This window comes from Hemibagrus wyckioides, linkage group LG07 (assembly GCF_019097595.1).
Source record: "Hemibagrus wyckioides isolate EC202008001 linkage group LG07, SWU_Hwy_1.0, whole genome shotgun sequence".
Lineage (NCBI taxonomy): Eukaryota > Metazoa > Chordata > Actinopteri > Siluriformes > Bagridae > Hemibagrus > Hemibagrus wyckioides.
In genome coordinates this window covers 10,430,491-10,442,583 of record NC_080716.1, presented here as the reverse complement: position 1 = coordinate 10,442,583, position 12,093 = coordinate 10,430,491, and the positions used below count along the sequence as shown (strand labels likewise).

At 39.7% G+C, this 12,093-nt stretch overlaps 1 protein-coding gene across 6 annotated transcripts in view; it reads right to left on the bottom strand.

The window, feature by feature from the left end:
• The window catches only part of ctnnd2b (catenin (cadherin-associated protein), delta 2b), an 83,459-nt gene that overhangs the window by 56,038 nt on the left and 15,328 nt on the right, over positions 1–12,093 (bottom strand). For all 6 annotated transcript variants that reach the window (XM_058395850.1, XM_058395848.1, XM_058395851.1 and 3 more), the window contains exon 2: positions 10,127–10,260. In XM_058395850.1, the coding sequence (XP_058251833.1) occupies positions 10,127–10,255 (129 nt within the window). In that variant the 5' untranslated portion in view covers positions 10,256–10,260. The remainder of the gene's footprint in view (positions 1–10,126; positions 10,261–12,093) is intronic.

The following is a 12,093-nucleotide window of genomic DNA, read 5'->3' as shown; positions in this document are numbered from 1 at the left end:
CGACACGAAACGACCAAGATGCCGACAAAGATTTGTTGAAATAAATCTTATCATGCATTATATCCGCGTAATTGTGGCAACGAGCAGCGCGACAACAAACACAGCGCGAGCGCGTGCTTTCGCGCGCGGTTAAGTACCGCCGAGCACCTGTTGCTTCAGCCGAGCGAATTTAACACAACCGCTTACCTGCGCGCGCTCCACAAACTCCAAGCAGGAAAAAAATACGGCAGCGTGTAGCAGTATACAGACATGCCTCTCTTCTGCACACTGCTTTAATATCCACTTAACAAGAGCCGAGCGGAGAGAGAGGGAGAGAGCAAAAAGCCTCGCAGAGCTGTAGAGGACGTGCAGCGCGCTCGGGCACAAAGGTCGCCATGGCAACAGACAATTTCGAACCCCTTCGGCATTATTTATGCAACGCTGCCTTACAAAAGGCCCGCCCACAAGAGCGAACAGCGCCCGCCTCCGTTCTGACGCCATTTGAGGCTCAGTCTGAACAGCCACTATGGGAAACTGAAAAGCTCTTTGGAGTGGCAGAGAGAGAGAGAGTAAGATTTTTTCCCCCCAGGTTGAGAGAGCAGCAGTGCTCTGTTCTATAGTTCTCTGTCTCTCTCTCTCTCTGAGGATGCTGAGTGCCTATTATGCCTCAATGAACTACAATGGCTGGGTTCTTAGTGGCAGGAGCTGAGTAAATATAGCCTTCCGTGCAGGAAGTCCAGAGGCGACGGCCAGTCACCGGTCTACAAATTATTGCAATTACTGTCACTGTTCTTTCTGACTAACAAGACCCCTAAGAAACTAATGAGACCCTTAAGGTGTAAGGAAAAAAACATGCTAAGCCAGAGATGTTCAGCTGCATGGCCTAAAGAGGTAGAGACTAGCCCAGTCCTTGCTCTTCCTGACCTGGTAATAAAATGATGAGTTGAAACTTTACCCCTTGAGGCCCACTTCCCATTTTTTGGGAACGTGGCAATAGGATACCTAAAAAAAACTGCAGGGTAAACACAATGAGACAAAGCAAAAGAATGTAATCGTATTTGCCCAGGGCTTTTATTAGCTATTATTAACTGGACAAGAAAATAAAATAGGACAACATGAAAAATTTGCCTTTATAATACAACACATCTGACAATCCTGAAGAAGAAGAATGTGTGGTAATGCATTATTGATTTGCTGCTCAAAATCAATCACTGTCCAATGATCATTTCTATTAAGATTATTTGGAACGTGTTGTAATACTGCATAGTTAGGCCTGTTTAGCTTTTTATGTCCGGATTTGTTCAAAAAGTGAGGAAAAACATTCTTCAGTAACCTTGACAGAATGAAAAGGCATCATATCAGTGCATCTTTCTAGCCACCTGTGGGTGGAGTTCATTTCAGAGGCGGGGCAGTCTGGTCCATCTACCCACAGTAACAATAATAGCTTCTGTTCCTTAAATGAACTGCAAACAAATGATATTTTTTGGACCAAATGTTTAAGTCTATATATAAAGTAAATATGTTTCAAAACAATTGAAAAATGGTCATTTGGATTATCTCAAGTGTCTCACTGTGTCTTTTCTACCTGTCTTCTGTTCACATGTCTCCAGGGAGAATAGTTTATGAAAAAGCAAAATTCAAAGGTGATATCCAAAGCCAATGGTAACTTTTATGAGCATTCCTTATATGATATCAAGAAATAAAAAACTGTTTATTTATTATTATCTGTGTATGTTTTGTGTTGTTGTGTCAAAATGACATTATAGTATACCGGATTCTTAGGGAATCTTCATTTTCACATTTTGGTCTTAGCTAGCTGGCTTTAGTACGCTGTAGATTTTTCAATACACCCTGTTGTGCACCCTGCCTTCTGTCTCTTTCTTGTACTAATAAATTGAAACAGTTTATTCAGCCAATTATAAATGCATTAACTGGTATTGCTACATGGAAAAATATAGACAATAGGTGTTTTAACACATCTATGCAGGATAGAAGAAAAGATGTTTAGGTGAGACCATAATTGTATAATTTTGTCTTCTGTAACAAGCAAATATTCTCTCTCTCTCTCTCTCTCTCTTGGTGTATGTGGGTGTGTATTGTGCTTTGTGTTTTTTATGCATGTACCCAATAAAAAATTATTCATTGTTTTAAAAATGCAGTGTTTATTATGAACATATTTTAATTTCATGAATACAATGCAGGCCAGGTGTGCAGAAGTGTGGTTCGTGTGCCACTATACACTAGGAGGCCGATAGATGAATTAGGTTAGATAACCTAGATAACTTGTGCACACATCTTTACTTCCATGTGTTATCTAATGTGGTGCTCTGAATCCTTGGTCAAGATGGGATGTTGTATGGTAGAACTTCATATTGTCTTCTGTTACTAGGATGTGCTATCACTGGACAGTAAATTGATAATGTTATTGATAACATGATAAAGTTGTATTTTGTCCAATTAGTCTAACAACTCAGGAATTCCTGTTATCCCGAAGTGTTTGAATATCTCTGCTCTATGGAAATTCAGGTAATCCCAAGGCCAATATGCATTATGTCACACCACATGAAAACAGTATGAAATTATATGCTTAGCAGGGAGTCCTGTCCTCCAAAGGCTGTGGACAACCCCCCATATTTCTCCTTCCTTCTCAGAGAACAAGAATTATAAAATACTACTGTAGTGTCCAGAAGCCTTGAGTTGATTTTCACTCCTTGCATGCTCCTCTACTCTATACTTAGTACTCGCTGCTTGTAGTATTTTGGAAGTTCACTTCTACCTCATTCTGGAGAGTTGCATGCTTTCTCCACAGTGTTGGCGACCTTGAACCAGCTATGCTATATGCAGGCGTTATTTACTCTATACTTTCATTGAGATGATTTGCCCTCTGTTTAAGTGCTATCTATATTTTTATACCACATTCACCATGAAAGGCCTCTGACTAACTCCCTTCCTAGACAATATCGCTCGTTTTTTTTCCTGCCTCGCTGGTCATCCTTCTATGTTTTCATCCCTTAAAGTGTTCCACATTCTGGAAGATGCTGCTAGTTACTGTGTAATGGAGCTTGCGGCTAACATATGCTGCGAATAAGCATAGAGTCGGTACTACCTTTACTTACTACATCATATCTATAGCTGACTCTTGCAAATTTACATTGATTGTATTGATCTACTCCGGGACTAATTTGCCCCTGTATTCTACATTGTACCAAGTAGGCAGCCTCTGCTAATCATGCAAGAAAAAGCTTGCACACATCGAAAAAAAATGACAGGCGTCACATAATTGCACACTGCCTTGGCATTGACTATCTTAAGGGCATTCAGACATTTTCTGCTTGAGCAGAAATGTCTAATTACAACACTTCCCACATTGGCTCTGCAACAATGGCAGTGCCGACACACTGGCTGGCAGATTTAAATTCTGGCTAAGAGCTGATTTCTGGTTCAGGCCCCTCAGCCGGTTGTTTGTAACTTTCTAGGCCCAGTGTCGACTGACAAGCACCTCAAGAAGCAAGAAAGTAGTCCTAGTTGCTATGTAGACAAAAGAATAATTTGGCACTAAACATGGCTCAGCTGAAATCAGTGCTCCAGGAACTGTGACTGTTTGACTCAGAGGCTTGCATTTCTCAGCATAGTTCCACTTATAGCTCAGTGGCCAGTCATCCTGATGATGACCTACTAGCTGAGTCACTGCAATTAACTCTACCAGTCTTGGTGGGTCCAACTCACTCGCACCCAGGCTTCTTGGCACATGGTCTAGCTGATATGATGTATTATAAACAACCCAGCCTTAGACATATGCCTGCTGTTAATGTTTGTGTCACTGTTGGTTTCACCAGACAAGACTCTAAATCACTGCCCAAGTGTTCCTGACTGTCACTGCAGAACAAGCTGTGTAGCCACAAAATTGGTTCACATTTCTGAACCTTCTTGATCCTTAACTTGTATTACAGAAGCTGGTTTCTGTAGTTTGCCTTCCTAGGTCAGGTGCTCCTTTTGGAAGGTTGCATACATAGGTTCCTCTGATGGCCAATGCAATTACAATACTGGTTCCTGTTAACTCAAACCAAGGAGCACTCCACCCAGAACTCATCCACTCACTGTTTTACACTGTAAAACCCAAGCAGATCGCACAATTAGCTGGCATAATGCAGGACTCACTAAGAATGTGTGCACCAGCATGTGATGGATATTATCCCACTCATGAGTAAATTTCAGTCAGACCACATCCTGCATCTTTTGAGAATGCTTGGATGGATGATGACTCCTCATCAGTTATCCCCCCCAAAGCTTGCTAGAACTGCAGGTATGTGAGAGATGGATCCCCAAAACTGTACCCCAAACACCAATAAAATATAACTCCGTAAAGGGAGTTCAATCACTAGCTCGCTGGTAGTACACAGCATTTCTAGCAGGAGTCTGGTTCCTCACCAGAGACAGATAATCAAGTAGAGCATAGGGCAGTTCTCCATGCAGTGAAACAGTATTAAATTAAGGGTATGGTTCTCTCTAGGACATAAAGCTCTGGTCCACAACCATCTTGCTACATGTTTAATGCCTTTTATCCTCTGCTGCAGATTCTTCATACTCTCTGCAGGATTCAGCAACTAGGCCATAAATCCTACTTTTGGCCTCTCAGTGCTTGATTTTTGACATTTGTTTTCACTGCTGATTTCAAAGGATGTTGGCACACCCTGGCAGCTCCCTCTTCAAATCCAGACAACCCAGACAGCAACAAGGTCATCGTTCCCTGTGAACAGTATTGACCCATGTACATTTTCCAGGTCCTAGCATCTTGACCTTTCTTCAAAAGCTTCTGAAGAAGCAAGCAGCAAATACTCACCCTAAAGGTGCGATTCCATAGATTTATCACAGCCTTAGTACCGTCGTCTGTGTTGGTCCCCAAGGAGCCGCACCTGAGAGCTTTAAGAAACTCCCTCTTATGTTGGAGTCTCTTAAAGATCCTCCTTTTGAGCCTATGTGTGAAGTTCACTTGAAGTGGTTGCCTTTGGAATCTTAGTTGCATTCCCTCGTGATAATCCTGCCTTGTGATGCGTTGGTGGCCAGACGAGTTATCTTGCAGTTAAATTAAAGTTTTGACATCACCTAACATTAAAAAAAATTAGTCAAGTGACCCTGAGCATTCATTGACAGTGAACTTGAAAAATGTTGGCTGCTGTGCTTGGAGCATACCTTAATGTTTATTTTGGACTTAGCAGCAGCCATTTAATCATTAGACTGTTTCTCTTGACATTGATGGCAAAAGACAGATATCATCCAGGTGTTATACACCACTTCTGTTGGTTAGATGTATATTAAAAAAAAGAATGCTAGTTTAGTATGTAACGGTGGATATAACCTTGTAGAATAACCTTCTGCAATCTGCATCAGTTCACCAAGAAGGATCTTGCTGTAATATCTCAGTGTGAGTGCACATGTAAACTAGCTTTTGCAATTCTGCAACAGAAGAAACAACAATAAAATAATGAGATTGTTATTAAGGATAAAAATATATGCAGATCCCTTAGGCCATACTGCAGCACTGTAATGTTAGGGAGAAACAATTAAAAGGTAGAGGAACTAAATGACTATGGAGCATCATTGTGATGCTTCAGCAGGTCGCAGCTTGTAGACAAAGACTAATTGTAGTCATGTAACTTTTCAAAGATCACATGATTTTAACTTACAAATGAAATTTCTAAAGTTCATAAAGAAAGAACTGTAGGGAGGTTAAGAGAAGAGCTAACATAGCTGGATTTCTTCCGTAATGCCTCCTTTGTTACCGTGAAAGGCAAGATAGGGCTACAAATCCCCTGCTACACCAGAGAAAATACTCCTCTAAAGTGAAGTATAAATTCTGACAGGTCTATTGCTTTTAGAAAACAACTAACTCTGTGGATCCTCAAGATACAGTTAAGATCAATTTTCCATGAACTATCCCACTCATTTAAATATAATAGAACATTAAATGTCATTACAGGATCTATAGCCACTTCCCTAAGCACTACCTCTGGCAAAAGCTTAGATTATTATTCAGAACAGTTGTGAAGAACTGACTGTGAGTGACAATTTGAACATCTGAACACAGTAGAAAAGACTGTGATTTGGTATTAGCAGGGCTGCCCTTTTAAAAAGATGGCTGCAGTTTCCATCTTCACTCTCTCCTCACAAAAGCCCGCTAATGGCTCCTAATGGCTCGGGGTATTTGACACTTTCCCGATGTAACCTGCTAAACAACTAATGGAATACTAATGCCAGGTTAAGTGCTTGTATGTCAGTCTCTTTAAATGCTTGGGTTAATTTTCTAAACCTGATTGTTGTTGACCATCAGGAGTGATGGTCAAAAGAAATCCAACATAGCCTTCTATCTGTATAGAGGATGCAGTCATTTGCAGTGAGGAAGGAACCCTGCAGATACAAGACAAAAAAACTGGAAATGTAGCTCAACGGTAGCACTTGCAAAGTCATGAAATGGGTTCATTTTTAGTACCTTTCATTTTTATTCAACTAAGTATTTCTATAATTTATACTGACCATACACAGTACCTAAATATTTTGCACTGGCCATGATTGGACACTAAAAAATACTTTTGAAGCAGGAGATCACTTCTGCAACCCTGCTGCAAGCTGACACTTGAAATCTGCACATATAATATACCCCTGATATATTTTAAAATTTAAAACATGATTAAGAAATAGAGGCCTTAGAATAAAATAGAACAATGCCCTCTATTGGTTGAAGCAGAATAATTATTCTAATAGGGTAAGCAAATATTGTAGGTTCATGGTTCTCCAAGTGTTTTATTTATTAATTTTTTTATTATATTAAGTTATAATTGTTTAGTAAGTATAGTTATAAGCCTATTCAAGCGGTCATTTAAACTATTATTATTATTATTATTATTATAATACATATGTGTGTCTTGGAGAAGTGGTGGCTCAAACAGTTAAGGTTCTAGCCTGCCATTATCGTTCCCTTGAGCAAGGCCCTTAACCCTGTCTGCTCCAGGAGTGCTGCATCATAGCTGACCCTGTGCTCTGACCCTGATTTCCTAAGCTGGGCTATATGAAGAGAATAATTTTGCTGTTCTGTAAGGTATATGTGACAAAACTATAAAAATAATGCAAATGGTCTTTTGTGAGTGGAAATGGTCTTTTAATGATGGTTCTATGAAATACATATGATTATTTTGGATTTTTGCCCAATATGTGTCTAATATTTCAGTAGTTAGTTTACGTCTGTCAAATAAATCTGTGCTGCGAGCATAACACATTGCATGGATTTCTTTTAGTACTGGAAAAAGTATACAAAATATTTGAGAACCTTGAATTTAGGTTACATGTAAATGGCTACAGGAAGTATGAATATCACTCAGCTTTCTCAGATGACCTGGTCCAGCACTGGTAACAGTGCTAATGTGTCCTTCGGATTCCTTCACTTAGCATCATAGTGGTATTGATTATAACAAAGCAAAAAATAAATTAAGAACAATTATGAACCCAAATGGGAACAGCAAAAATAATCAAATCTATCCATGGATAATTACCAGTACCTGAATGTAATGAAAATGAAAAGAAAGAAAAAAGCACATCACAGTCTAGTGGGGTGTGGTTAAGAGTCTGGCTTTTCTGTCAGCCAGAGAGAGCAAATAGGAGGCCTGCAGCAAAATAATATGGCTGACATTTTTATCTCTCTTCTCTAATAAGAGAGCTATTAGACTGGCTCATAGCAGCCTATGGCTGTGGCCTACTTTACTATTCCCCATGTCAATTCCAGACCCGGAGAGTGTGTCAGGTTTTTTTTTCCCTGTTCTGTGGTTAAAAGTGGTAGAGCAAGCTAAACAAGGACAAGAACAGGAGGCCTTGTCATGATCAATTCAATCTATGTACGGCTTTACATGTGTTTGAATAAGCCATCCTGGCACATAAACATGTGTCATTCCACACTACATGAAAAATGCCAAACAACATCACCAGCTCCATAAACTGGCGACTCACTACAGAGGTGTTGGTTGATGTCACTCTAATATAGCAATGATTTATGATCAACTACACAACAGACAATGAGTAATCGTGCCAGTTAGGTGACATCAGCTGATGATCCTACCATCAAGTAACATGGAGGCTATATCTGTCCTTCAGAAAACCGGTCACAGAGACAAAAGCAAATGCAGTCATCTATCCACTGTTTCTGACTTTCCTAGCTGCGTAAATGCTTATGGCAAGAACTCCAGGATGCTTTGTCTTCTACTAAACTTCTCTTCATGCCCATATACACACAACAATGTCAATACAATACCAAAAAGAGGCAGCTGTAATTATTCTTGATTCTGGAATAAATCTCCATCAAAAGTATTGGAACTGCAAGGTCAATTCTTTTCTTTTTGCTATAGACGGAAGCCATTTGGGATTGATGATGACTGAGATGAAAGATGAATATGAGATGATAGATCAGTGACTGATAAAAAAAAAAAAAAAAGACAACTGAATGAGGCTGCAGTATAAAGCACTTGGGAAAAGCATCCCAGTAAAAATAATGCAAAAGGTGGATGATGTCAGTGGGTCTCCAGCTTGATATGGTTTTTGCAAGCAAGTAAATTAAATGTAAAATAGTAAATGTGTAATATTAAGTATATTTAATAAGCATATTAAGTAATAATTTACCCTAATGTACATTAAGACTATTTGTTTCAATACTTTTGCTCACCCAAAAACTGAGTGCTCTGCCACTAAAGGTGCCATGCTCTATGTTGTTTAAAGCCTCTAGATGTAAATATCAAGAAATTCTGATCTATCGGGTCATAACCATAATCATTTTTTAAAATCTTGAATGTCTCGAATGTCTCAATGTTCAGTGTATAGCAAATACAAAAGAATTGGCCTTGCTTTCAGAGTAAAGTGTATAATTTACAACTTAAAGTGAGACTAAAGGCATGAATGAGTCTCTAATTTTTATACACTTCAGTCACAAATGTAAATAAAAATACAATTACTTAAATAGTCCTTCAAATCATTTTTCTATTATTTGACAAATTATATCTACACCCGAGAAACAGCATGCAAGATACACTCTCTGGCCACTTTAATAGGAACACCTTTATACCTGCATTATCCAATCAATCAGCCAATCAATGAGGTTCAGTGTACAAGATCCTGCAGATACAAATCAAGAGCTTGAGTTAATGTTCACAACAAACATCAGAATTGGGGAAAAAATGTGATTTCTGTGACTGTGACCATGGCATGTTTGTTGCCAGACAGCCTGTGCCAGACAGGCTGTACAGCAGAAATTGATGATTTCCTTGAAAGTTCACAGCCATCAACATATCTTGTGCTTTTCTGCTCACGATGGCTCACGATGAAATTTCAAGGAAAGGCTATAGGCTACAGCAAGCCATTTCCACTCACAGACCTGCCACACTCTGAATATTGTTTTTTTGGTTTATTTTTTTACACCATTCTAGAGAAAAATCCCAGGAGATCAGCAAATTCTGAAACCAGCCACCAGTCGTGCCAAGTCACATTTTCCACCAATTCAGATGTTTGAAGTAAACATTAACTAAAGCTCTTGACCTGTATTTGAATGATTTTATACACTGAGCTGCTGCTACATGGTTGGCTGACCACATAAATGAATAGGAGTACAGGTGTTCTATTAAAGTGACAAGTAAACAATACTATGCTGCTGTATAAAGTGAAATATTTGTTCATTCATCTTCGCTTCATGCTGTAAAACCTATTCCGGTAACACACGCCTCAGGCAGGTATGCAAATCCACACACACACACACACACACACACACACATATATTCAAATGCTATTTGCACATTGAAATCAGACTCTATGCTGCATGTGCTTATGGATTTTCAGGAATGGTATGGCCCACTTAATTACTATTTACCGCATGCAGTGACAGCTTTGATAATTTGGGAGTTTATTCTAAAAGTGTTTGAAAATAAAATGACAAGGTGCTGGATGCTGTGGTTGGATACTATGTCTGGTTCATCTGGCTAATCATAGTGCCTGGAGATAAGTGATGCACACGAGCGTTCGGTGCAGTACACAATGAACAGATACCCAATGAATGAGTGTTGTGTTTGTGGTAGAGTTGTTCAGAAAAGCCAGTTAATAGCTATAGAAACTGAATGACCTGCTCTTTGACGGAGGCCAGAATGGCAGAGGTCGTCTCTGTCTCAGCTCCATCCCCGTTGGAGGCGTTTAGTACTGGGCTCAGCATGTTGGAGTTCTCACTGTCGCAGGACTGGTCTGGAACTGGCATTCCTCCTAGGGGGGAAAAAAATCAAGACATATCTTATAAGCACTTCAAGAGGAATACATAATATTGTACATAGCAGCAGGGGGGTAATGATCTAAGCAAGTGGCCTATTAAAAAAAAGGTGCACAGTAAAATCAGCCCAAATGAGCAAGTGGCCTGGATTGTGGGTTGGAGGGAAGGGATTCCTCTGTTAGATCTTGTATACGGAAAAGCACATCGATTAACAGGCCATAATATGTTACTTCCTGTGCATCTCACAAGAAGAACCTGACTGCTCATTTCCCAGTGTGACAATATTGGACATGAAGGTAGCAAAATGCTAAGTGTTTAGTCTGTTTATTTAGTTTTTTCTTTTTCTGCTTGAGTTTTCATACAGACTACAAATTTAGTGGCCTGTGAATAAAGCCTCACTGAAGTGCTGTGGTATGTGGAAATGAACGCCATCTCTCTCTCTCTCTCTCTCTCTCTCTCTCTCTCTCTCTCTCTCCCCCTCTTCACTCCTTTCCTTTCCCTGTCTTTTTCTGCCACTCCACCTTCTTCCTGTTTTTCTCCTCCGTTCTGTTTCACATCTAGCTCACCAAATGTCAGCCCAAGTTCCCTAGAACAAGCATCAGCCCAGAAAATGGCTGCCCATGTGCAGAATGAGTGCACCTGTGAGGGTTGCATAAGTTGCATAACTGCTCTTTCAAGCTACTAAACAACACAGGCATCGTAGTGTGAATATATACAAAGGAAGATTAAGTGAGATGATACAAAGTTAGAATCCTTTCTTCTCCTCGCCTTATAGTCCATAGGGAGCACAGAGAGACATTTCTAGGTCAAACTGATGCCTTGCCACCAGTTAAGCGTGATCATTTTAAATGCGTCCAAGCATGGCAGCTTTAACTAATAACAGCACCAGCTGTTGCTTTGATGGATTACACGTCTCGCTGCTAATCTTAATCATGCACCTCCTCTTGACTGATAATATCAAAAATAAATATAACACAGAGAGATCTCCACAAGGAATATTAAGCCATGGCCTTCCTATATAAAACAGACCTTGGCCCACGCAATGCAGCAAAATAAAGTTCGCTGTGTTAAACATGCAGTATGCTAAACAGGATGGAGTAAATCATTTAAGCACCTGAGCAGAACAGCAGGTCATTTCTTCCCCACCATGATAAATAGCTAGAACATCCACGCTTCCTCCGGGCTTGGGCTGCCGCAAAACACACGTTATACCCTCTTCAGATTGATGCATGATCATACCCAAGCAGACTGCTGTTTATTTAGCCTGCAATCACTGAACTAGACGCATTGAATATGAAAGGAAATTATATAAATTCATTGCATGTGAACTACTCAATACAGTGAAGCTAGATTTTTTTATAATAAAATAGGCTGTAATCTGAAGACCACAGCATATGATTTACATCATTTTAGTGACCCCTCATGTCATCTTGGAAGAGACCACTTCAATCAAAATGCAAATATTTCATTACAGTATAAAGACAATCAGTCTGAAGCATTGATTTGATTTGTGATCCTTGCCTTTAAAAGGACAAGTGGACCCCAAACATACTAGCAATATTGTATATCCCATTTCTATCAATCACAGGGAATCAGGTATATATTCATACACAATCATTCACAACTAGGAGCAATTTAGCAGCCTTTCAGACTGGCAGTTTAGTCTGAAGCAGAAGACAGTTTAAAGAAAAATTGCTAATGTAAATGCTGTCACATGGAGCAGGAAGCGCATGCATGGCACCTGTGGAACTGTGCCGTGATTCACATGAATGTGAAGTACTCAGGTCTGTTCAGGAAGTAAAGTATCCTGTGTGTGTGTTTTAATCGAT